Source organism: Gobius niger (genome assembly GCF_951799975.1).
Source record: "Gobius niger genome assembly, chromosome: 16".
Lineage (NCBI taxonomy): Eukaryota > Metazoa > Chordata > Actinopteri > Gobiiformes > Gobiidae > Gobius > Gobius niger.
Window position 1 is genome coordinate 8,652,010 of NC_136867.1, and position 25,315 is coordinate 8,677,324.

Here is a 25,315-nt window from a genome sequence, read left to right on the forward strand (position 1 = left end):
TTACATTAAGTATATACAGCAGTAGTTATTATGGTGTGAAATACTGAAACAGCAAAGGCGTGGCAGCTGCACAAGAAGGTACACTCTTAACAATAAATCTCACTTATTTAACATTTGTACAGTTCACAAGAAAAAACACAGTTTCATAACCCTTTATAGGAACCAGGTTTTCATCCAAAAAATAAACAGTAAACCTCAAATCATTGCATAATTTATCTTTGCATTGTCCAAATTTCTTTTGTCCATATTACTCATGAGTTTTTCTCTGTGGCCTAAAACATAGTAGTTTAAAGGCCCTACAATTTAGCCACTGTGTGGAGGAGTGCTTTCCTCTCTAGACCAAACAAACTAAACTGGCTGAAATAACTTATAAGTACAGGTATTTTGTGAGGGGTGATCAAGCTTCCCTCAGAGTCATGGTGGAGACCTTTACCAGAGGAACTGTCTCAATGACCACAGCTACATTCTGCAATAAAAGTCTTATGTGCAAAGTTGAAGAGTTGTTTTTCTTTTTTGAAATAAAAAGGTCAATGAGTAAAAAACTGATGTAAAAACTATGGCTCTGTGTCAGTAGCCAGCATCTTCATAAAATCTACTGCATTAATCATTGCTCACCAAACCACAGAAATCACCAGAGTACCACCATGACTGAACTGCCCCAACACTAGCCTCTGCAGACTGTGCAGGCATGTAAATAACATCCAAGAGGGATCATCCATGTAAACACGTTACAAAAATCAATCCCAGCTCACAGGTTATGAGCTTAACATACAGTAGAAACTGCTGGCAATATAAAAATAGAGTGATTTCTTTTCAACAGTTTGTAGATTGGCGAGCGTGTGCTGTGGTGGAACAGACCAGGGGCTGTGTGTCGAGGTGGGCAGAGGCAGTGCCAGCTGCAGTCACAGCCATGTGCTTTAGTCACTCGCGTGGATGTTCAGGTTTCTGAAGTAATCAAAGGTGGCCCCAAGAGCCCAACTTGTTTCCACATTGTTAACCTTTTTGGCGAGCTGTAGAAGAAGAAAAGGGTTTACTGTGACATACTATTGTCAAACTGAAAAGCATCTATAGCAGACTCCAACTTACCTGTAGTACTGTGTTGTCCTTGAAGCCGAAGCCCTCTTTTAACAGACAAGTGATGTATGTCAGATCCATGCACAGGAACGGGTTGATAGTGCGGTATTTAGACATTTTGTTGCACACTAGAAGAAGAAAATTGTATTAAAACATTTGTATCATATCTAGATAACTGACTTTTTTGGTCCACTAAACAAAGTTGTGAGGAGGTGAGGGTCAGCACAGGGCTACTGCTATGGCAACAGGCTAACCTGCCTCTGCCAGTGAGCTCACAACACAAACAAGGCCAGTCTGCTATCGCACGGCCTTTACAGCCACATGACGGCTCATATGTAGCAATCAATCAATAGATCGTGCCATGTTAAATTCATAGGGCATTTATGATCTAATATGCCGAACACATACTCAGCGCAAAGCCTCAGTGTTATAAATAATGTGCAATATAACTTAATAATAGAGCCTTTTCAGTACCTTCTTTTGCCTTCTTCTTGAAGTCTCTTACTTCCACAGTTCCACCTCTGCTGTCTGCAGTTAAAAACAGTGTTCAGGTATACAACAATATGATAATTTACACAGCTCAGGAATGATCTGCACGGTGTGCACTTACCAATGAGGCCTGACTCCTTAGCTCTGTCAAAGTAGTAGGAGAAAGCATAGAAGATGCTGCTTCCCTTCAGTTCATAGGGCTGGTGCACGATACCTTTGATCACCCTCATCATTTCGTAGTAGCACAGCTTATAGCCTGCATAGCCTGAGAGCAGAGAAAAGCAATGATGTAACCTATACTGAAATGGAGTGGAGGAAACCACGAGTTAGCGGAGCATTGCTGCAGCAGTGGTTGGAATGTGATGATGAGAGCCAGTAGACTGAGGTTAACCCAGGGGTAAAGCCGAGGGGCTCATGTGAGCAGGCCCAGGGAAGCCCCAGTAGCTCTGGGTTCACAGCCTCGCGGGCATTGTGTGGGGAAGGCTGGCTCATTTGTGCTGCAGAAACCATGTGCTGACAAGAGTAGCAGTTAGAGTGGCCCTGATGGCCTGCCTATTTTTACCACATAATTGTGAGCGGTCCAGATCAAGCCACTCGCTGCACAAAAAAGTAACAACCCTGGAACAAAACCAGCATCTTTTGGCTACTGGACTGTGGTATGGGAGTGACTGCCTTATTTGTGAAGCTAACTGACAGTTTCTTTTCTTTTAAATACAAGGTTGGCTGCAATATAATTGTTCAAGAGGGAAGATGAAGAGTCATAAGATGACAAAACATGCTTTTGGCGCCAAGGTTAGAAAAACTTCAGTGGTCAATGTTCTGTATTGTACTGTACTCTATTGTGTTCAAATGCTGAGAAAGGAATGCTGGAATAATGCAGTGGTCTGGGAAAGCTATCAAACCTCACAGCTTTTATCTTACCGTCTGGAATCCCGCTAACTTTGTAGGTGGACCCTGAAAAATTCACTTCTTCTCTGAGCCTTTTTGGAAGACAAGGACTTGTGAAGATTTTCCAATCAAGGCCTGCGGAAATAAATAAGTGTTTAACCACAGAATTGTTACAAGGAGGTGCACGGTAGAATAAAAGTATTATTTACCATCGGCTCCTAAAGCCCCCAGAGCAGACAGGCGAGCAGCAAATAGCCCATTTCCCAAATAACTGTGGAAGAGCCAACTTTTAGCTTTGAGACTTCAAAATGATCATAATAACAAACTTACCTGTGTGTGTACAGCTGGTATGTGTTGTTAAACAGGTTGAAATTGGCGATGTAAGAGGAGGGTGCAGACTGGACTGTTTTCTGTGGGATAAAGATGTTAATATTATAGAAATTCTGACAATTGTTTAAAGAAATTTTACAATTTATTTCCAAACCTTTGACTTAGGAAGGAAGGTGATCTGTGTAGATCCTCCGCCCAAGTCCAGGATGCCCACAGTTCTCCGGGTGTTGGAGTACAGGTGACCTGTCACAAGGAGACACTATATTGGAATACTATAATGCCTGTACTTCTGAAGGCAGCTGCTCTGTGTGAAACACGTGAGGGAACATCACTTGTTTTTGCGAGCTGCTTGGGGCCAGTGATTCAGTCAAAACCTCACACAGGAGACAGCCCTATGTGTACACAGGGCAGCAGATATGAGCCTGCTGACCACTAACACCAACATAACAAAACACAAGCAATGTCTTACCTGTCAGGAAGTTCACCGTAACCCAGGCAAGGACTCCTACAACAACACAGGAGCACAAAAAGCATTAGTGAACTCCTGACTCTGCCACTGACTGTTTTAGTGACGCTGACTGGTGTGTGTCTAGCTCTGCTTCATTAGCTTATGTTAAAACAGCTGAGCTGGTTGAAGGCTTGCCGTTGTCTGTGATGTCAGTTATTGCACTCATAAAGAGAGTGATGACACATGACACAGCCAGGGAGTCTTAATGAGAGCTCTGGAAAATTGCTCTCAATGACTGGGTGTGGACAAAAACTACAGTAGTGTATATCTCCTATATATGGCAGCAACAGTATTTGTAGATAATTATGCTATTATAGAATGTGTTAAGTATAGCACTGTTGTTAACTTAAATTAGTTGATTTATTTTACCTTCATTTGTTCCAGGCATGATGGAAACACTATTATTTGGCACAAAGAATGGAGACTCGTCAAATACTTCTTTCACCTGCAGGAAAAAAAATGTAGTCAGTTACAGTACATGCTCTAAACCGAAGAGGCTTTTACAAACACAGCTTTATGACAGGGCTCTGCTGTGGACTGACAGATAACCTAGCCGCATGCTTGGTTGGAACAGTAGCCTAGATTTAATATGGTAAATGACAAATATGGTTACTCCGCACAACCTCACAACAGCTGTTTTTGCTACATGATGACCACCAAACGGGCAGACTTGCTGCCTCTTTTTCCAGTGACACTTGTAAGCACTTAGTGGTTTCTCATCACGTTCCCTGGCAGGGAGGGTGGTGTTAGTGCCAAACTGTCTGAGGACCTCACCTCCTTCAGAAGGCGAATGGCGTTATCTTGGGGCAGGAGACGCAGCCCTGCTGTGGCCCTTAGGACCACTGGGGTCCTCCTCCACTCCTCTTCGGGAACCGTCTTCTTGGCTATCTTCAGCAGCTGGCGAACTGTGTTGCCGCCCTGCACAGTCAAACATGCAGAAAAATGCCCGATGTTAATGCTAGATAATAGAGCAACAGAGTCATTGCTAAACATTTTGATAATTACGCAATATTTAGGTTACATACACCCAACTCTCGGAAAATCCCAGTAGTTTTGTGGTTTGTGCCAGACAGACACCTCCCTAATACACCTGATCATTAATAAAAACTAGAAGCAAACAAAACAAAACAAACATACCTCCTCAGGGTTATCTTTGTAAGAAGACAGGCCCGGCTTCACAGCATGGAACATCTCACCGTCCAGAACCGGCAGCTCAACTACAAACGCCAGAGAACACAAACCCAGTGACCACTTAATGTGATGTCTTGCGGTTGTGAAATAAACAGTGGTGCATTTAATTGGTTGGTTTGGAGATTTAGACTCCTGCATTTGACCTACATTCAGAGTTCAACAGACTATTTTCCTACGCATTCAAGTCAACACATTTAAAAGTTCATTGAGCCACTTTTAGATGTGTTGCATGCGCCTGCAGCGGGGGCCTGGTTCGCATTACAGCATAGTGAATGAGCTAACAGCAGACAGCGGGAGCCAGCACTAACCTCAGAGCCAGAATGAGAGAGAGAGACAGAGGGACGACTCACCCGGGTCCTTCTGGATGAACTTATAGATGTGGATTCTTGTGCCTGTGCTCCCGGCGTCAAACATGATCCCGTGGAAGACCCTGCTCATATTGACCGGAGAGGGAGCGTGGAGCGCCGGCTGCGGGACCTCAGGTGGGCGGTAAGGCTCAGGTGCGGCGGGATGCACCACTTCGGGCACGGGGTGGAACGCCTCCGGGAGGGGATGGATGGGCTCGGATGCGGGGTGGAAGACCTCTGGGACGTGGGGGTACGCGGGCGCTCGGGGCGCCGGGTTGGGCGCCTCGGGCAGGTGGTTCTCGGAGTTGGCGGAGTGCTCCCGGTACCGGTAATAGACGGGGATGTAGCGGTGGTGGCGGTAGTAGGTCGCCTCCGTTGATTGGCTCCCGAACAGAAGGAGGGCGCACACGGAGAGGAGCATTTTGAGGGAGACCATGGTGGTGCGGGTAAGGCGCGGGTGAAGAAGTGGATCGGTGAGGCGCTCAGTGAGGGTCCTGAGGAGAGGCAGAGGGAGCTGAGGAGCTGCACTGTGGGTGCTCATACACACTCAGGACTGTCCGCTCATCTCTTTACACTATATAAAGACATAAGGGCTTGGCGCGGGGCCACAACGCGAGCAGCCGTGAACCAATCGTGTGGCAGTCCATCCCCGCTCCCTCAGGGGTCCCTCATGACCTCCTCCTCCTCCTCCTCCTCCCACCAAGCGCTGACTATACCTGCCGCCTACCAACAGCTTTTTCCTTCCAGGGAATATTTTTGGAGTTAGGAGTATTCTCCCCTCCTCAACTTTACGGGCTATCCTGGTGCCAGAAATCCACTTTGAAGAGGAGGGCTTCACAATAAGAATGAGCGGCTGCAGTCTGAAGAAACTAGAGAGAAGGAGTCTTAAAATATACTTTTATAGACTGGTTTAAACGTTTTCCTTTTCTTCTTCTGCAGCAAGACTCTAACAGCCTACTTAATTGAACGTGCGTAAAAGCCCCCCTTGCCTATAATAAGATATGCACGTTTGCAGGGAAAAACCTTAGCCTATGTTATATAATCAGTTTTGGCTTTGAAAACATAAAGCACATACTTTAAGCTCAATGCAAATATGTAACATTTTCTCTAAATAGCATGGCCGTTGCACCTGCAGCCATAAACAAAAGCATCACGGATCACATTTGCAGTGAAACATCTTGGCCCAGCTGGCATTAAAATGTTGATTCATTTACTCCCACTCGTGGCTCTGTTGACCACTAGATTCCCAGGGAAATATTTGGGCATGTTTCAGTGTATGCATGAAAACGAAATGAGTAGCTGTTGTATGATTTAGGTGGGCGGTTGGCACAGCAGTATAGGCCATACTGTAGGACTCAGCTAATTCCTCTGGTCGTTTTTAGAGTTCAAGAGACAAAAGTGCACACAATGGATACAGAGGGCAAACCATCACCACAAGCCATGAACAATATGCACTTTAATGTTTATTCCCTTCTTTATATTATAGTTGGCTCATTGTTGCTGGATTCCAACAAATGCACATGCTTAAGTAAAAACAAACAAACATGTGGCCCCTTGTTTGGCTGCAGTGTTATTAGCCTGATTTTGAGCACATGCCCATGAGTGACAGTGTTTCACCAGACTGTCAGCCTGGGCCATGTGCCGCTCGGAGTCAGAGGGTAAAGGGAGGGCAGAGGTCCCAGATGGGCACAGCAAAGTGCAGGAAGTCCATGGAAAGGACAATGTGGGGAGGGTGGGGCTTGGCACCAGTGTTCACCCATCATGCCATTCCACTCCCAGGACACTCGACTTCGCAAAGCACTGTTCCAACACTGTAATTTGAACTAAAAATATTGGACTTTCTTTCTTCCATCCTTTTTCTAAACACTGTGGCTACTTTCTTTTTTTTTTTACTCCAATCTTGCGGCTCACCAGAATGGTCGTTTGCCCCTATCAAAGAATAAATGCGCAGAACCTCTGAGGACTGGCCAATAAATGTCCATGTAAAAACAGATAGAATGCAAACACATTTGGATTTTATTTATGCAACATTTCACCAATGATATTGTGCATGAATTATTACTTTATGTACTAAATCATCAGTTTTCAGAAGTCTTTTTTTTTTATATAATAGGGACCAAAAAGCTGTTATGTTATGTGCATCATCAACTTTAAAACAGATTTTACCATCAGCCTGTTCTTCCAGCTTCATGCCACGCAACAACATTGCTGCGCACCATATAAGCTGCTTACTTTTTTACATGATGCAGCACTTTGCAAATGTAACCCTTCAAAGCCGAACATGTTTCAATACACGGTTTGGTATTTGGCTGCAAGTTAACTGAAACCGTAACTGCTTAAGACAGGGCACCAGCTTTGTAATCTACACTGTGCAATGTATCATTAATATGCTGCAATGTTGCCCTCAGGAATGCCATGTTTGTGGGTGTCCTACCCCAACAAGTCCATTGAAGAGACCCAAAGCTTGTCATTACAATTCCAATGATAATGACAGCGTTGAAAAGCTCAGGGTTATTTCAGTTTTCTCTCCTCACTGTCATAGTAATTACCTTTAAATTTAGTTCCCAAGCTTTGTTCATGATGCCAGTGCCGTGAACATGCCTATATGATCCAGTTTACAGTAGCTACACCCAACACTTTGGCCATATCGACTGGTGTTTGAGGAATAATCCTGGCACACTCACGCAGCTACTGACAGATCAACATGACAATTGTCAGCTTAAAGTGAGATATGACCCGTGTTCATTTAACAATGTTTTGTTTTTGATAAACCAATAGCATTTTACGCTTGCCTTTGTGGTTTTCCCATAACTCCTGCAGAAAACAACTGTGGGTATGGGAGTGAGCAGCAGGCAGTTCTTTTTAGGACAACATGGACAATACCACTGACAAGAGCCAAATGTGGGCCTATCTCATGTCCTGGTGTGGGAGGAGACCATGTGCAAACAGATCCTGTTTGATAGAGATCAGCGTGAGGAAGCTATAATTACAAGACAAGTGACAAGTGCCACCATTTTATGTCAACACAGTGGCTGCTGTTGAGGAGAGAGCACATCTGTACCTAAACCCACAGCTCAGCGCAGCTGGATGGGTCATATTTGAATTGTTCCATCCAGCTGTCAACTTCAGTAATGTCAATATTGCAGAGTATTTAGTACAGGGGCGTAGCACCAAATTCTGGGCCCTGGGTACAAACTATCCTGGTGGATCCCCCCTCCCCCCCTCACAATTGGAAATTCACATTTCATATTCTATGTTCTTTGACCATATAACAGTGGTTTGACAGTGCAGTTCATTTATATTCTATTATAACTTTATTATATATACCTTAACTAAGTGAAAAAAAATGGGTTGGCCAAAAAAGTGCTTCATATACAAACACATATCAGATCCAATGGGTACTTAGTTCATGGTTTGTTTGTTTGTTTCAAGTCAATGTTTGACTTGAAATTGCATCTGATTTGGCTTCAGTTACAGAAATTGAATAACCTTTAACCCTGTGGTGACATAGATATTTAGATTAGGGTGGAATATTCTACTTTCATTGGGCCAATTGAAATGGCTAGTTTTAGGTAGAGCATAGTGATTATTAGAATCACATTAAACAGGAGGGCTGCACCAGGGACATGGGATATTTGTGCTGAGAATAACACATTTGTGACTTTAAAATAGGGATTAAATTGATATTTTACAAAAAATGATACTATATGATGTCTCTGTGGCCACAGGCCTGAACAAAAAACTCAAGGGCTTCAGTCTGATTTAGTCTCTCACCATATTTGAAGCCTTTACCTTTAAGTGTATTGTCAGTAAATTGTTACGTTGGAATAGGCTAAATGGCACGAGCTCCACCTTTCACTAGAACCATGTTGACTCGTCTCCAAAGCTGCGCATTTATAATGCGTGAATCAAATGCGCGCGGCTAATTAGCATAATTAATTGGGCGAAAACGGCGTGTGCGACCTGTGGCTTTTGTCCCTGTATTGGCCTGATGGTTCAATTATAATAAACATGAGGAAAGAGAAACTTTAGAGGTTAAAACGAGGAGAGAATGAGCTCTGTCTCTGACTCTGCACCTGCACCATCCTCTTCTCAGAGCAGGCAGAGGCAGCACCTCACCTCACCTCATGTTTAAGTGCCATTTATGACAAGAAAGATGCATCTAAGGGCTAGAACAGGCTAGTGTTAAATAAAAGAACATTAGAGCGAGGCCAGACTAATATCTGTCTTTCCTCATAGCTCTGTGTCATTGCATTACAGAGTCCACCTCATCAAGTCACTGCTGATGCCCTGGTGCCCATCCCACTAACAGGCTTTGGTTTAATGAAATCCTGCCGTGGAGGCGGAGCAAGTCCATGCAATACTTTGTATACAAGGCAACCGTATTTTAAAAAAATTAATGAAGTTATCAAAATTGAGTAAACGTGCCTAATGGGTTTATATTGTACTTCACATGGATTATAAGCCTCTCAAAGCAACCATAGACCTTTCTTTTCAATGATTCTCCATCCTCGATCATGTCCATATACCTCTTGCACCAGCTGCCCTGGGACAGGGTGCCCACGATCACCAACAATCACATCACATGAACAAGGTAAAAATGCCTTGTAATTGGACATAATATGAACCAGCCTGCCAGTCATACGGCCACTGTTGTTCCAGTCTGGGTCTAATAATGAGGAAAAGTCTTACATGAATAATATGCGAATACATCATTTTTAATGACATACACAGAGTAGCCTATTTGTGAAGAAAAATCTAGTGATGTGCAAACAAGGACATTTGATCTGTATTTGAAATGTGACCCCTCTCAGGCTCATCTCTATGGCAACAGTAAACAAAACATCAGGAGGACCACATAAGCAGACTGCTTTCGTTAACCTCCAGCCACTAGTTGGTTCGCCCTTTCCCCAATTTCAGAGAAGCCATTGGTCTTCCTCATCTTAGAGCAGAAGTGGTTTTACGCAGCGTCATCCGTTTGACGCAGTCGACAAGATGCCCAAGAAGAAAGTCACCAAAACGAAGAAGGCAAAAGCCGGGTAAGTCTCATGATATGGAGCAGGCCTATCATCTAAGAACAAGTTTAACTTCTCTGCGCACTGACATCGCAGCAAAGGGAAAAAGGATGGTAAGCAGGAGTCCAAGGTGGACCGAGAGACGGACATGGAGAAGGCCCGCTCCAACGCAGCTCTGTGGGAGCTGAGGCTGCAGGTGACCGAGCAGTCCCTGACGCAGTACCGCGAGTCCTGCAGGAGACTGGCGCGCGCCAACGAAGAGCTGACCAACGACCTGTACCGCGTGGAGAAGGATAGTGTGGACACCACGTGGTTCTTCAATAAGCAAGATGAGTCCAAGGAGGGGAAGGTTGGTTTGGTTTGATCTAAAGTCACAGTTAGGACTAAATTGAGTTGTTTTATTTATCTGCTTTCTTGTGCAGATTCGGTCGCTGCATGAAGCCCTTAAAGAGCAGAAAGCGCAAGCACATGGTCGGGAGAACCAGCTGGTGAGTGTGGCACCTGCAACCATCCAAACCTGCATTCAAAATCACATCGCAGAAATAATCACAAGACAGGAGTAGTTCTTAGGAAAAGCGCGTTGAGGCAAGTCTCTATTCTTACACGTGACGTTCACTACAAAACTGTTCAAACAGTGCTTTTCTTCTTTAACAGCTTTCTTGTGTGCAATTATGTCGACATTTATTATGCAAGTAAACAACTCCAAGACCTCACATTATACCGGTCATAGAAAAAGAAAAGTGCTTGGTTTGGAAGAGGCCCTCATGGTCCTGATGTGTTGACCATACATCACATGTCCAGTCACAAGTTACACAACAAAGAGATAAATGTGCACCTTTATCCTCACTGACCCCTGGAGCTCACAGGGATCAAGAAATCAAAAGGACACAGTCATCCAGAAGTGGCTTGATGGGGCACAAGTGTGTGAAACGTTTTTCTTATTTCGAAACCAGATGTTTTCCATCTTAAGCGTGATTATGCACTGCTTAAATGAGACCTGAGTATAGGGGTTAATGCCTTGTGGAGTGATGTATGGAAATTAGGATGAAAAAATGATAGAAATCTGCATGTCTTTTTAAAGAGGGGGTATTATGCTTTTTTCAATCACATAGCACCAGTCTATATCACACTACGATGATGAGCAAACCTTCTGTTGGTCTGTAAATGCAGTAAATTAGAATAACTGCCTTGTATGAAATTGCTCTCTCAAAATGGCTGTAGTGAATGTCTTGAAATAGGCCTCTGCCTCTTTAAGAACCTCTGACCCTTTCCGACACGCCCCCTCCACACGCTGTCTGGGGCATCAGTGGGGAGGGGGTTCTGCTGAGGAGCAGTGGTTGGTTACTCGGCTGGTGATGAAAGCTCGGAGGCGTCTCCAGGAGGTGGGGGCGTTCCTAGGAGGACTCAGGCAAACCTATCCCTAAAATGGCCGCCATCAGAGTTTTTACAGATTACTCAAAAATACGTGAATGTGCCAAGGCAACACTTCAGGCATGTTTTTAATGAGGGAATGACAGAATAACATGATGTAGAGCTTGAAAAAGTCGATTCTGCATAATACCCCCCCTTTAAAATGCTAAAAATCTATGTCAGTGCAGCCTTTGGAAAACAACACATTTATAATGACATAGGCCTGTTTGCATAACCCGTTTGAGTGAATGAACAGTTATCGTAGTGATTAGGCCTATGGTTGTAATCCAATGGTAGATAACCTCTCATTTAGTCATCATGTTGTGGGTGCATGTTTTGCTAGTCCTCCATGACTTTGGTCACTTTGTCACATTTCTGCTCAGGCAGGCTTTTCCACAGTAGCATCTGGAGGTATTCTGCTCCGCTGCTGTGAGCCTTCAGTTGATATAGTGGACTTTTAACTTTGAGAGGGATCATCTTTTCATTTATTTATTTTTCTCTTTGTATTAAAACAATTTAGATTTCAGAATATACGCAGCAAATAAATGAGATGAAGGAGCTGTTCAATAAACGGTCGAAGGACTTCAACATGATCGAAGAGGGAATGAGAAGAATCAAGGCGTTTGAGATCCAGAAAGCACAAATGGAGCAGGATGTTGCTGATGTAAGTTACCGGCAAAAGAGTCCCCTGTTTATAACTTATAATTTTAACTATAAGTTATAACTAAGATCCAGCACTGCAACATTTTGCTTCTGTAATTTAGATGAGAGAAAGCATGGCGAGGGCTGAAAAGAAGCACAGGGAAGACCTCAACAAAGTGGAGTATGATTTTTTTAAAGAAAAGGTACGACAAATTGTTACTTGCCCAAAATGTTTTGTACGTTTTACTGAATGTAGAAGAACCATTTCAGAAATATCATGTCCACACTGTAACTTTGGAGTGTATATTTTGCCACAGGCTCGATTGGAGAAAGAAGCGGAGCAGACCATTGCTCGGGTGGTGCAAAGGGCCCACAGTGACGCAGTTGTGTGAGTGTGCTTCCCCATACTTTATTCTGCATGGTGCACCTGTAGGAAACTCCAAATGCACAGGAAAAAATATAATTGGCCCTTTGAGATGTGCAGTATATGTATATGAATATATATAACCGCCTGATGTTATTTTCTCGACCGCACTGTTTTGTCACGTTCATGATAGTGTACATCTCTGCCGCCAATGATCACATGCTTCACTGTCCCGGAAACTCCCACAGGCAGGAAGTTTATAACTTTTGAGGCCTACAGATGAACATCTTTCCTCCGCTGTGTTTAGTTACATTTACAGCTCATAAATGGTCAACATTGATGCTGGTGTGGTCCTGTTAATGCGTTTCATTTTAGACACACACAAACCATATCTTTAAGTTTGCTCGGCATGATGATTGAACTAAAGTATTATTTGTGTTTTATACAATTGTATTGTTCTTATGTTGTGAAATTAAAGATTTCTATTTCAATGTGTTTTTTATTTGGACATATTAGACAGCTAGACGATGCCTCGCGATCTGTGTTCAGAGAAAACGTACGTCTGAATGAAGCCGTGAAGCTTCACATGAAGGAAACACAAGAACTGGGAAAGCAGAACAAGTGTCTGACTGAGCTGAATGACTCACTGATTCAGGACAAGGTATGATCAAACAAAGTTAACTCCTCATTTAGACACAGTTCATCTATACATGACATGTTGAAGATTTCCAGAAAATGACATCTCTGATTTTCCCTTGTTTGTTTACTTGAGTGGAACATGTGGTCTCTCTCTTGTACCCCCATGATGGTCTGTGGTGAGTTTCCACTCTACAAGGCTATGGCTTGAAAATCAATGCCCTCTACTCTTCCCATTTCTGTCTGAGCCTTTTTAACTAATAAACAGTGGCCATGTTTGTCTTGCGACTCACGATGACAGCTCATCATGGAGTGAAGCCTCACTTATTTCCAATCCTTCAGCAGGAGAGATTGATGTTGAAAATGTAATATATAATCAATGTTGGAACGAACTGCTTAATAAATGCACTTGGTTTCTGTGTTTTGTAGAGCATACATGAGGGTATAATAAAGAAGAATGCTGCGCGGATTTCATTTCAACAAGAGGAGCTGTCAAAGCTCCAGTCTAAAGTGGCATCACTGGAGGAAGCCCTGAAGCAGAAGGAATCCCAGTTTCAGGAAGAAGAAGCAAAGCAGAGGCAAATGTTGGTTTGTGTTGAAGCTGGACAGGTGGAGCTGGACAAGCTGCAGAAGGTTCTCAGTATGCGCGAAAAGGAGCTGGTCCACATAAAAAAGCTGGCAGCAGTTGTCGTGGAGCAGAGAACAGAACTGGAGAGGTTCTTCCACCAGGCACTGGCCGAGGTGAAGCAGGAGGTGATAGTCAGTCGCTCCAAATACAAGAAAGACACGCTGCAGGCCTATCGCATGACACTGCGGGAAGCCAATGGAGGAAAAGTCAAGTTTCCACCCATCCGCAACTTCCACAGAGTCCCCCACAGTACCAACTCTGTCTATTCTGACATGGAAGCAGCTGCCACATGGTGGGCTCACAACACTGGTGTGAAGCAGTACTTTTTTCATAATTTAACCTTTCTGTGTCTGTGTAGGACTCACCAGCCTGGCAGCCAAGTGGAAATCACGGATCTTACGTGGGAGCAGAAAGAACACGTCTTGAGACATCTCTTTGCAAAAATGAATGGAGTGGCTGAAAGGTAAAGAGAAAACAGTAATGTTTGTCAGTTTGTATGCACAGCTACCCTATGACTTCATTCAGGCTACCGCTGTGTAAACCACTTTGAGATAAATTACCTTTGAAAACCCGAAATGCTGTGATGCCATAGAGTAACTCGTGCTGAACTTCTGTTGGCTCCTCCCTCTTTTAATGTTTTTAACAGACATTTTCTCTGAGAAGAGGATACCATAAAACATCAGTTAGGCTTCAACCAATTTTCTTTTCCATCCAGCTGCTTAAAAAGAATGAAGAAAGAGTCTGGGCACAATAGTAAAAATAGGCCCAGCCACAGAGTCGTGTGCTTGGAAACAAACATCTGGTCACGTCCATTTGCTTTCAGGCGATTGGCCCCTCTTCACGTGCCCTCTGGTTGGATTTTACTCTTTGAACACTTGTGGTCACTGAGAGCAGCTGGTAACATGATTTTCAAAAAGGAGAGTGCGGGAGATTGCATGGGCCTATGGCAGTCAGGAGATGTATATTCATGTTAACAGTGGTCTGGCACCTACTCCTGCAGCATAACGCAGAACATTTGGCCACGCAGGCCAGTTAGTTGCGACTCCAACAAATCCATGTGCATTATGCTGACCCAGAGTTACCCCGTGTCCAAAACGGCTGCAGGCCCAAGTGAAATGACACTAGTGTGCTAAAACATGACTTTTTACTATGAGGTTTTGTATTTAACTGCAACTCTGCGTTTTTTTTTTGATAGAAAGAGCAGCCAACATTTGGTTTTGTCTGCCCCTCCGGAGAAGAAGAACCTCATTGACAGTGATGCTGCCGGGTAAGACACTGAAGGAATGCACCAGAATAAAAGTTGTACCTCATCCTTGCAATTATGAAGTCTGCGCAGATTTATTGGCCCCGCATTCCACGTTGAGCTGAAAAAGCGATGGCAGTGGGGACCTGCAAAAGTGTGATTTATTATCAAGTTATAATACGACTGTCTTTCAGGTTGAAAGAGGAGCCCTCTCGAGCAGCCTTCATCACCCAGGCGCCCGACTCTGCACTCCACCCCAGCAGCCTGCCCAACATACACACCGCCTGACCTCTGTGTGGCCCACAGCAACGTCCTGCAACGCTTTCTTTGCAATAAATACTGTGACATTACGGCAAAATGATTTGTTTTATTGAATGAACTGGAGTTATCCTCACAGGCAGGAGGCCTAGTAAGAGCTTTTAGTATACAAAGGCTTATGCAGATACAGTATCATTAAGTTCTAGGGCTTTTAATTGACAACATTTCAAGTTTCATTGAGAAAATTTGAATCCTTATGAAGTCTAGAGCAACTATGTTCGCCTGCGATACTTGGCTACTTCTTATTTTGGATTAGCGTCCCATTGTTGGCATGGTAACAGCTGGACTTTTGAGAGTAGCATCTTCAGCTTTCCATTGTGAAGTGACTGTTTTGATCTGTGTGTAGAACTGGATTCCCTGGAGAGACACACAGATGGCATTTAAAGAGTAATATGAGGAACAATGTTCTAGGTCAATGATTGTGTAGTATAGTTGAAGTAGTACTAGTAGTAGTTAGTCAAATGTGGGACTGACTTGTTTTCCATAGAAGTTCATGTCTCCTCTGAAGGATCCTCTTGAGCCAGTGAAGGAGAACATGGGCAATGGGACAGGGATAGGAACGTTCACCCCAACCTGAATAAAAGGAGTTTCCAGAATGCACTAAAGTAAAACATTTGTGTCTGCTGCTTAATTGCTAGGATGAAGACACATGAGAAAGGCAACACATCAGCACTGTTAAAAGGTCACATGATATCAAAACAAGAAACTGGCGGCATACATTTACACTTTCGAAAGCACAACACATGCTTATTTAAGGAGAGACAAGATAAATAAACAAAGGAAAAATGCCGTCATTGTTGGGTTTTTTGCGTTTGAAATGGTGAGTACATTTGGATACGATGAGACCTTTTGGCGAGGTGTGGAAAAGGGAAAAAAGGAAAGTTGATGTTTATTGCAGCGAGGTTTGGAGAAAACAGCTCTAGAGGTCCACCATGTGAACAGCAAACAGAGCATAACTCAACACCACAGGCAAACAAACAGGTCAGGGATGGCTATATTTATAAACAACGGTGAGCAGCCCTGAGGAATCCCTTTTGAGATTTAATTAGTTTCTCCCTCCTCGATTACTGCCGGGGAAACTCTTTGTGTACCCGGGGTTTTTATTCATGTATACTCAGGTATTTGCCATAGCTATTTCAAGTTAAAACGAGTGGGAAGTGGAGGGAAAAGTTCAACCGATGTGTATATTTTGGGTAAGGGGCAAACAGATTAGTAATGCCAAGAAAAATAATATTTTTAATGAGAAATAAAAAATCTGACTAGGGTGTTCCCTGTTTGGTATGCTGTATTGACATGACAGAGGGATGTGAATGTCTCCTTTCTACCAAAACACATTTGGAGAGTAGAGACTCTCACCTGGCCCACGTCCACCTCATGAGTGTATTTGCGCGCAGTGGCACCATTTGTGGTGAAGATAGCCGTCCCATTGCCATAGGGATTCCTGTTGACCAAATTGATGGCGTCGTCTAGATTCTCTGCCTCAAGAACGACCAACACAGGGCCGAAAATCTCTTCAGCATAGCATTTCATCTCAGGCTGTAGGAGTACAGAAGTCAACATTGTAACTAGAGCTACTTTCTTTCATCATCTTGTTTACACAAAGACAAAGGTCCACGTACTGTGACATTGCCGATGATGGTTGGTCCCACAAAATTGCCATTCTCATAACCCTTGACCTTCACATCTCGGCCGTCCAGGAGAACCTGAGCTCCCTCATCTACGCCACTCTGAATCAGGCTGCACACTCTGGCCTTGGCTTGGGGGGAGATCAGGGGCCCTACATCTGCACCAGGCTGGTCTCCTAAAGGGGGCCCACAAAACAACCAGCTATAAGGTTATGCACAATAGCACTCACATCATGGGGCAATGACATTCAAAAAATGCAGTTTCCGCAGACACACCAAAGCCAGGATGAGGGGCACCCAGAGGCACTCCTTCTAAACACATACTTACAGGTTTCCTGTATGTGACAGTTAACGTCCACATCACTGTGAACAGTGAGACGTATTCCCTCATTTATAATACATCAACTGTTTTTTTAAAGGATTTGATTTTCTAAACCACTGTTTAGGCCCATGCCGCAATCTGACCACATATTTGCAGCATGACCGACTCAAAAAGCCCTGTACACCAGCTGAGACCAAAGTGAAGTTAAAATGAGGCAGAAAGCATGAGGTGTGGTCAGAGCGGCGTGGGTGGCCCCACATGACCACAGCCATAGCCACGAGGATGCAGCGGCCCAGGAGGGGAGAAGGGCACAGAAAGGTGTGATACAAAGGTGCTCTACCTGCGTTCACTCGAAGAGCTTTGGATCGCTCCACCAACTCAGGCAGCCAGCTCCGGGCCTCTCCTACCAGGATGGCAGTGGACAAGGCCATGCAGCGCTGGCCCGCTGCACCAAACGCTGCACCCACCAGCTGATTAAGGGTGTTCTCTTTGTTAGCGTCTGGCATCACCACACCATGGTTCTTGGCACCCTATAACACACAAGTGTTGAACCTCCAGCTTATTGCAGTCTTCTATATTTCACTGCATTATTCTAGGTCGCGACAAATTTGTGACAAATATTATTGACAATACTATTTATTGACAATAATATTTGTGATAAATATTGTTATTGTGCAATTTTATCGTGACATATCAATTGCTCAAGCCAAAATGTACAGCACTTTCCTGACCAGCACCTTCAGGACAGGAAGACTCCTTACGAGAATCTGTGGAACAATGCTGCCACCTTCTGTTCAGGTTTGTAAAGTAGACAGTTTTCAACATTTCGAAACTCACCATATTGGACTGGACTCGCTTGCCATTTTTTGAGCCCCTTTCATAGATATATTCCCCAGCTTGATTTGAACCAACAAAACTGATGGCTTTAATAGCTGGATGATCACAGATGAAGTTTACAGCTGTATAGAAAAGTTTGACATATGCCTGTCACAAATGTCTCGATGTTCTCATAAATAACCACAGATGGATGTATTGCTTACCATTATGTTGGCCATGAATAATATTTAGTGTGCCGTCTGGAGCGCCAGCATCCTGTAACATTTTAGTGAGCAACATAGTACAAGAGGGCACTCGCTCTGACGGCTTTAGCAGATACGTGTTCCCGCACACCATGCCCATGGGGAACATCCACAGGGGAATCATAGCAGGGAAGTTAAAAGGGGCGATGCCAGCACACACTCCAATTGGCAGACGATAGGTGTAAGTGTCCATGTCTTTAGTGATGGAAGGGAGAGTCTCACCCAGCATCAAAGAGGTGACGCTGCAAGCATGTTCCACAACCTCTGAAATGTGCACATACACATAAACATTGGAACAATAGACTGGAATAAATAACTGAATAAATAAACTTCATAAGAATGTGTAGTATAAACTTACGCAATCCTCTGAACACATCGCCCTCTGCATCTGCCAGAGTTTTTCCCTGCTCCACTGTGATGCTCTTCGCAAGTTCTTTCTGAAATTAGCAGCCAGGTAGTACTCAGTTACTCAACTATATTCATTCAGTTACACAAAAACATTTACTTTAGTAATCATGACTACTTTTAACTATAAATTATTTCAGAAAAAGTTACTCAGACTTGAGTAAACATTTTGTCTACTCCATTCACCGAGTAAATTAATATAAGCATTAGGTGCATGTTTCTATTATTGCTTTGGTTGTAAGAGATATTCAGCTCATACCCTTTAACTTACAATGTTGTCTTTGATAAGCTGCTGATAACGCAGAAACACCTGCTGCCTGGCCAAGATGGAGGTTTCTGACCAAGTCTGAAAGGCTTTGGAGCAGGAGTCTGCAGCTGCCACCATCTCCTCCTGTGTGGCTTTAGGTACACGCGCTATCACTTCATTGGTGGCCTGTAGGACATAAGGATAAGCATCTTAATCGTCAGTAAATCAGATATTACTATGTATGTATTAATGAATGACTGTCAAGTTCAAAGGTGAAACAACAGGTTTGACAAGCTGCATGACCTTGTGGCCGAGTGTTCCACAGAAATAGGAACTTTTGGGTATTCAACACTTACAGGATTGTGAACATCCAGCCAATCTGAGGTCTTTGACTCAACAAACTTCCCGTCTATGAAGAGCTTGACAGTTGGCTGTGAAAATAGACATGATTTAAAAAATCCAACTGATGTAATGAGTGAAACAATAACCAAATTGATTGGTGTAAACTTACTACTGAGGAGGAGGAGTAGCACATGCGCCCAGTTTTAAGTGATATCTGCCAAACAATAATATAAAGTGGTCACGTCAAAGCATATAGACAATGTTGTTACATATTGCACCTGTCATGTCCAGTTTCAACCAGTTAGCTCATTAGATTAATAAGCAACCACTGGAAGCCATGGATTTAGGGGGCAAAGTCAACTTTTAAGCATGTCTACCTTTTGTAAAAAAAAATCAATACAAATATTTTTTGTTTTTAATGTGCTTGGAGTTTGGCTACTTAAATATGATCAAACTTAGGATAGGCTTCTTTTTTCTTATAGTTTGGGCTCCTCAGAATATACATGACACATAACCAGTGAATGTGTGCCTCCTGCAACATAGACAAACAACTTATGCGTTTCCCTCCAATTATACACTTACTTTGGTCTTTAGCACTGTCCTTAGAGCTGCAGACGCCATGGTGGATTAAAGTTGACTTGAGTTTGAACTCCAGAGAGGCAGGAGCATGGGCAGCAGCAGCAGCAGTACCAGCAGAGAGGGGGCAGTCGTTTCCTCCTCGCAGTAAAAAACAACTACCTGTAGGCGGGCTCTCGTCAAATCTCGAGTTGTTGATTGGCTACGAGCAACGTGAAGTCCCGCCTTGTTTGTGAAAGAAGGAATCGAGAATGGATAAACCTTAGCGATTATGTAACAGGACGCGCGACTGTGTTGACGATTCTCCGAAGTGCAGTTTGTGCATAGAATCATTCAATCTGAGTTTATTAAGAGTCAAAGTGTAAATTGCCTAATGCGCGGCGCACGAGCATTACCAATCGCCAAACAATGCGCCTGTCCATTGCACGTCTCGCCAAGGTATTGCCGTCTCATTGTTTTTAACCATTTAAAAGTACTCCTAATAATGTGATCCAGATGCGCTACAAATGCTTAGTCATGATCCAAAGAGTAGTGAGGAGGAGGGATTTTAGGAGCACATCCCATTGGCTGCTGCAGAATAGAACCAGACCACTCCAAAAAAGTCTTTCTGTAGTTGTTGAGAGACAATCAGAATATGGCAACCCAAACCAAGGTGAACCGTTAGAAATGTACTGTTGTTTGACATGTTTTTGTTTTCCATTGAGGTAACCTGTGTTCTGTTGTAGCCAGTTCTGCATGGATACTTCAGAAGTTCCTGCTCGTGGAGGGTTCGAATTGGTAAGTCATAATCAAACTCTACTTTCATGGTATTTTGGCTTGTAAATTGTGTTTCAACCCTAACCCAACCCTTTCAACCCCAGCTTTTGCTCTAAAAGGGATTGAATATGATCAGGTTCCCGTTAACCTAATCAGAGACGGTGGTCAGCAGGTATAATACAATGCAAATGCAAATTCATGTATAGAATTGATGTATGGTAACATGCTTTTTTGTGTGTGCTTCAAAGTATTCATCACAATACAAGGCTCTCAACCCAATGCAGCAAGTGCCTGCAGTTGAAATTGACGGCGTTACACTTTCTCAGTCAGTAAGTACAGAAAGTGTTCTCATGGTCCAGATTCGATGAGAACTGAACATGATTTGTCGTGTAGCTGGCAGTGATTCAGTACATCGATGAGACCAGGCCGGGGCAGCAGCTTCTTCCCGCAGACCCCCAGAAACGCGCCCAGGTCCGAATGATAAGTGACCTCATTGCCTCTGGGATACAGCCTCTGCAGGTAAAAAATAACCTGCTCTAAATCACTGCCACAAATAGAAAAGTTTGCAGGATAAATTGCAAAACAACCCAAATAAAAATGATGTCTCAAACTGAATAAAGTTTGTTTTTTGTTGTTGTCCTGCTTTCAGAATTTATATGTGATACAAAAAATTGGAGCAGAAAAGGTTCAGTGGGCACAGCACTTCCTCAACAGAGGATTTCAAGGTGGGTGTGAGGCTTGTGTCCGAATTGCTTTCAACCTGATGCATTTAAAAGATTAACTATAGACCATTTACCTTCTCATTCAGCGCTGGAGCCCATTCTGAAAGAAACAGCTGGGAAATACTGTGTTGGAGACGAGGTATGAGCTCATAAGCGCACAATACACGTTGAACATATAGGTGAAGTGTTTTGATTGTGTACTTTTCAGATCTCAATGGCTGACATCTGTCTAGTTCCTCAAGTCTACAATGCAGAAAGGTATTGGCACCGTGCACCTTGACTTTGAGTAGTAGCGAAGCAGATCAGGCCAAAAATCTCTGACCCAATGTTGGTGTGAAAGCTCTGGTTCTGATTCCAGAGCTAATAATACTATTTGTTAGAAAATGTCTATCACTAAAGTTTAAAGATGTATGACCTGTATGAGGTTTTTGTGACCAACCGGGACAGAGTTGGAACATAAGATTTAAGAATATGATCTTGTAATGGGCTACGGTCAACTTGAAAAAACAGCTAAATAAGAACAAATATACATTAGGGGTCCGATACCTGCTGATTTACAGAATAGGATTTATTGGAAACACTCATGCAGTTTGACATTTGTGTGTTTTGTCTGTAGATTCAAAGTGGACATTGAACAGTATCCAACAATCAAAAGACTGAATGCAGCCTTAATGGAGATTGAAGCCTTTAAAACGAGTCACCCATTGTGTCAACCAGACACTCCCGAGGACCTGCGTTAACATTTTACTGCTGCTTGTGTACATTCTTAAATATATGTAACACAGAAATGCTCCTGTGTGGAAGAAGACTTTGAATAAACACTTCTTATAAAAAGGTTTTATTGTTAGATTTTAAAATTCCTTATTAAAAAACTCACAGATACAAAAACATGTTACAAAATGATTTGAAGTCTCATTTCTCAGTCACCACAAGGAACCTCGACTGTGAACTTTACTGCATCATTGTAAAAGTTACCGGAGCAGTCGGAGCCACCAAACACCAACAGCGTACACCGAGTAGTGAGCAGCCCGGGCCGGTCCTCGCGCTGGTCTGTGTTGGATGTAGTGGTGCAGCCTGGGCCTATTATGCTGTGTCCGGCTCGAGGCTTGGAGGAGAATAGAGGACACGCCAGTGAAGACCACATTCTGGTATCTGCACGGAGGTTTATGAAAACAAGGGATTAGGAAAATAGCCAAATTAAACCAAAACTTTTACCAGAAAAAAGCAGACATAATTAGAAGGGGAAAATTAAGATGTTTATGATTTCACGCAAAAATTAAGCCTTTTGTGCTTAAAATGTAATAAAGCCATATTTAATTTTATGGGTGTACAGGTTCATCTGTGGGGATTTTGTTCACAGAGTGTGAGGTGAGAGTTCACATTGGAATCTACAGTGGAAAGTTGATTCAGGGTAAAAATTAAAAAAAAACTTGTGGACATTTAGATATTCATTAACCTTTAAAATCTGAAACAGATATAAATCATAAATATGGGAAAACAGACTTACTTATATTAAAGATAAGGATATCCTGAAGGGCTCCAATGGCACTGCATCCTCCACTGACTAAAATTCTGTTGTCTGAAACTGGCAGTGCTGCATGAAATCTGTCGAAATGAGAAAAGAAAAGAAACATTTATTTGTTGTCATTTAAAGTCACAAATGACACATGACGTTTTCCAGGAAAAGCATAAAGCTCTTACCCCCGAGGCAGAGGAGGCATGTTTTCACACTTCACTGCTCTGTACTCCATCATGCCTTAAAACAAACATAATTACATCGCAGTATTGACAAATACATAATAATCAAAAGGAACTATAAATTACCCAGATCGAGAATATAAAGATCACTGAGGTATGTAGCCGTTTTTCTGCCACCAAAGATAACCAGCTTGTTGGAGAGCAGAGTGGCTGAATGCCTGTTGAAAATAGGTACTGTATGACTATTTTATTACATATTAATATGGCAGGCAACAGTTGATGCATCACGATCACTCATATTATAAGCACTACTAACCCAAATCGGGGTAGAGGTTTTTCTCCCTCCACAATGGGCTGGTACCATAATCCAAACTCTGGGTTGAATATGTACAAAGCATTGCTGCAGTTTTTCTCTCCGGAGGAATTACTGGGCTTAACTCCACCGAAAACAAAAAGCTCCTTCTTATAAAATGTGGCAGAATGATATGCCAACGTTGGAATGTTCCCTTTGGTCTAAAACAGCAGACATAAAGAACAAGTGAAGAAAAAATAATTATGTGAAGTATGCAACAGAAACTCACATTGACATGCGTCCACTTCCAGGTCACAGTATTTAAAATGTACAGTTCATTGTAGGCGAGACCATCCCTCAGGCCACCATAGACGAAGAGCGCTTTGGAGTCTGGGTCAAACGTCGCAGAGTGGCCCCGGGCGCACAGCGGCACAGGTCCAGAAGCAGAGGGGTTCACCGGAAACCAGAAGTCACTATCTGAGGAATATATGTGCAAAGTAAATACACGAATGAACACTTTTGCATTCAAATGTATTTATTTCATCTATTTAGACGGCCATTTAAATAAAAAGCCTTTTAAGTACTTCCTAATGCGGTTCGTATTTGTTTGGAGTGCCTGGGCTTGCTGCTATGTTTGCTGTTTCTACTTTTGCATTTCTGTTTTGGATTTAAGACAAGCCAATTCATCTGTTCTAGATTGGACTTTTGCGTTTTCATAATCTAAAACAATGTCAGCTACAAACCACATGTATTTTGACATCTTTTACATTTCCCAGCCATGATCTGGTGTCTGATGCCCTCTGCTGGCAACAGTGGAGAGTGAATCGTGTTGAATTCGTTCTAGATTTGTAATCTATCAGCAGGTCAACAATCATCACCCAAACGCTTTTGCACTCAAGACAGTTCAAGCATTTAGAACTAGTCTCGTCAAAGTTGGAAATAAATCCTCATCAAACAGCACTGCCTCACAAGTGTGAATATATTTTTAAAAAGTACTCCAGGTATGTTTTTGAGATGGTGTAATAATGCTGTATATGTCATACACCAGTTTAGGTTATGATGTGCTAGCTTGTAAGCAAAGACAAAGCATACTCAAAGGCACTTACCGAGCTCCAGTTTCCACAGCGAGTCTTTGCAGCAGTCCTGATGTGAGGCTTCTCCTCCGATGAGAACAGCTGTGTCTGAGTCTATCAGACACATTGTGTGACACCAGCGCTTTGATGGACAACCTGAAACTAATCAAAGTCTGTTTCAAAACATTGACACATTGCAGCAATCCAAACACTGTCATGAAAATGTAAAAACAACAAAATTCTGACCATCTCTGTGCTCAGTCTTTATCTGCTCAGCCATTTCTTCTTGACTGTTCAGCCTTGACAAGATCCTTTTCTTTGGAGTCGAGACCTCACCAGGACTGTCCATGTCCTCAGAGCTCCATGCAAGCCGACCTCTTTTACAGATTATTGTCCGTCTAGGCGTTTTATCCTGTATTCACAAAAACAAAAGCAGATTAATTGTGGATCACAGGTAATGCCCAATATGGATCTTACTGTAGGCCAGGCAGGTGGTCGGTTTGCCACATTACAATCACTTGTGTCAATTTTATTAACTTGAATCTCTCCATAGCAAACACTGTCACCCAACTGTGAGCAGGTCCTTGTCATCTGCAAAAACAATGTTATCACATATCACAGCATACTTAAAATAGTTTTAAACTCTTGAAAATCTCACGGTTTCATTCATGGTACTCTGATGTAAAGTGCTGGACAGATCTGTTTGGTTATCCCCTTGTGGGAATGACCATTTCTTATGCACCAGAGGAGTGCTACTGAAGACGCTGTCTTTATCCTGCTGCAATTGCATAAATTAGCATAAATATACAGACCCACCTGCACTACTGTGGATGCTGAGAGATTCAGGTTAAAAATTAATACCTCTCCACACACAGTGAGTACAATCTTGCCATACACTCCTTTCCTTCCTTTCTCAGTTGCCACTGCAGCAATTTCATGATTCCACTCACCCTCCCAAGTCAGGCACCTAAAAATAAGAAATAAAATTACAGCGCAGTAATCCAAACTTTTAACAAAGAGTGAAAGATGTATTAGCTTAGCTCCGCATATTCCTTGTTCATACCTTGTGTGAGTGGACAGAGTGCCTATATTCTG

General features: G+C 43.0%; 6 protein-coding genes across 11 annotated transcripts in view; 3 read left to right on the forward strand and 3 right to left on the reverse strand.

The window, feature by feature from the left end:
• The window catches only part of isca2 (iron-sulfur cluster assembly 2), a 65,616-nt gene that overhangs the window by 17,126 nt on the left and 23,175 nt on the right, over positions 1-25,315 (forward strand). The gene's annotated exons all lie outside the window — the stretch shown is intronic.
• entpd5a (ectonucleoside triphosphate diphosphohydrolase 5a) lies at positions 628-13,941 on the reverse strand. 2 transcript variants are annotated; one of them, XM_079573265.1, is made up of 14 exons: positions 13,888-13,941; positions 4,831-5,321; positions 4,427-4,506; positions 4,064-4,207; positions 3,659-3,734; positions 3,251-3,286; positions 2,936-3,024; positions 2,782-2,861; positions 2,661-2,722; positions 2,485-2,586; positions 1,685-1,828; positions 1,549-1,602; positions 1,087-1,202; positions 628-1,010 (listed from the first exon to the last, which is right to left on the reverse strand). In XM_079573265.1, exons 2-14 carry the CDS (start codon positions 5,261-5,263, stop codon positions 918-920), a joined length of 1,509 nt encoding a protein of 502 aa, XP_079429391.1. In that variant the 5' UTR covers positions 5,264-5,321; positions 13,888-13,941; the 3' UTR covers positions 628-917. The 2 variants fall into 2 exon arrangements, with proteins under 2 accessions (XP_079429391.1, XP_079429390.1); XM_079573264.1 differs by lacking the exon at positions 13,888-13,941 and having other exon boundaries at positions 4,831-5,696.
• bbof1a (basal body orientation factor 1a) lies at positions 4,897-15,160 on the forward strand. Of its 2 annotated transcripts, none has more exons than XM_079573271.1 (12): positions 4,897-4,962; positions 9,777-9,866; positions 9,939-10,191; positions 10,265-10,330; positions 11,773-11,916; positions 12,017-12,097; positions 12,212-12,282; positions 12,775-12,919; positions 13,324-13,814; positions 13,881-13,985; positions 14,718-14,789; positions 14,960-15,160. In XM_079573271.1, exons 2-12 carry the CDS (start codon positions 9,823-9,825, stop codon positions 15,051-15,053), a joined length of 1,566 nt encoding a protein of 521 aa, XP_079429397.1. In that variant the 5' UTR covers positions 4,897-4,962; positions 9,777-9,822; the 3' UTR covers positions 15,054-15,160. The 2 variants fall into 2 exon arrangements, with proteins under 2 accessions (XP_079429397.1, XP_079429396.1); XM_079573270.1 differs by having other exon boundaries at positions 4,937-4,962; positions 9,748-9,866.
• Positions 15,203-19,842, reverse strand: aldh6a1 (aldehyde dehydrogenase 6 family, member A1). The gene is made up of 12 exons (XM_079573266.1): positions 19,686-19,842; positions 19,273-19,317; positions 19,118-19,192; positions 18,786-18,947; positions 18,468-18,546; positions 18,071-18,373; positions 17,868-17,989; positions 17,371-17,560; positions 16,703-16,884; positions 16,440-16,619; positions 15,558-15,656; positions 15,203-15,440 (listed from the first exon to the last, which is right to left on the reverse strand). Exons 1-12 carry the CDS (start codon positions 19,722-19,724, stop codon positions 15,336-15,338), a joined length of 1,581 nt encoding a protein of 526 aa, XP_079429392.1. The 5' UTR covers positions 19,725-19,842; the 3' UTR covers positions 15,203-15,335.
• On the forward strand, positions 19,950-22,010 carry gstz1 (glutathione S-transferase zeta 1). Of its 4 annotated transcripts, none has more exons than XM_079574144.1 (9): positions 19,950-20,117; positions 20,405-20,456; positions 20,540-20,607; positions 20,684-20,764; positions 20,829-20,954; positions 21,085-21,160; positions 21,244-21,296; positions 21,366-21,415; positions 21,774-22,010. In XM_079574144.1, exons 1-9 carry the CDS (start codon positions 20,088-20,090, stop codon positions 21,895-21,897), a joined length of 660 nt encoding a protein of 219 aa, XP_079430270.1. In that variant the 5' UTR covers positions 19,950-20,087; the 3' UTR covers positions 21,898-22,010. The 4 variants fall into 4 exon arrangements, with proteins under 4 accessions (XP_079430270.1, XP_079430272.1, XP_079430273.1 ...); XM_079574146.1 differs by having other exon boundaries at positions 19,993-20,117; positions 20,409-20,456; XM_079574147.1 differs by having other exon boundaries at positions 20,027-20,117; positions 20,384-20,456.
• Positions 21,956-24,805, reverse strand: LOC306976246 (uncharacterized protein). Its single transcript, XM_079574143.1, has 9 exons — positions 24,698-24,805; positions 24,467-24,632; positions 24,254-24,382; positions 23,437-23,624; positions 23,172-23,368; positions 22,982-23,073; positions 22,859-22,913; positions 22,665-22,762; positions 21,956-22,309 (listed from the first exon to the last, which is right to left on the reverse strand). Exons 2-9 carry the CDS (start codon positions 24,567-24,569, stop codon positions 22,077-22,079), a joined length of 1,095 nt encoding a protein of 364 aa, XP_079430269.1. The 5' UTR covers positions 24,570-24,632; positions 24,698-24,805; the 3' UTR covers positions 21,956-22,076.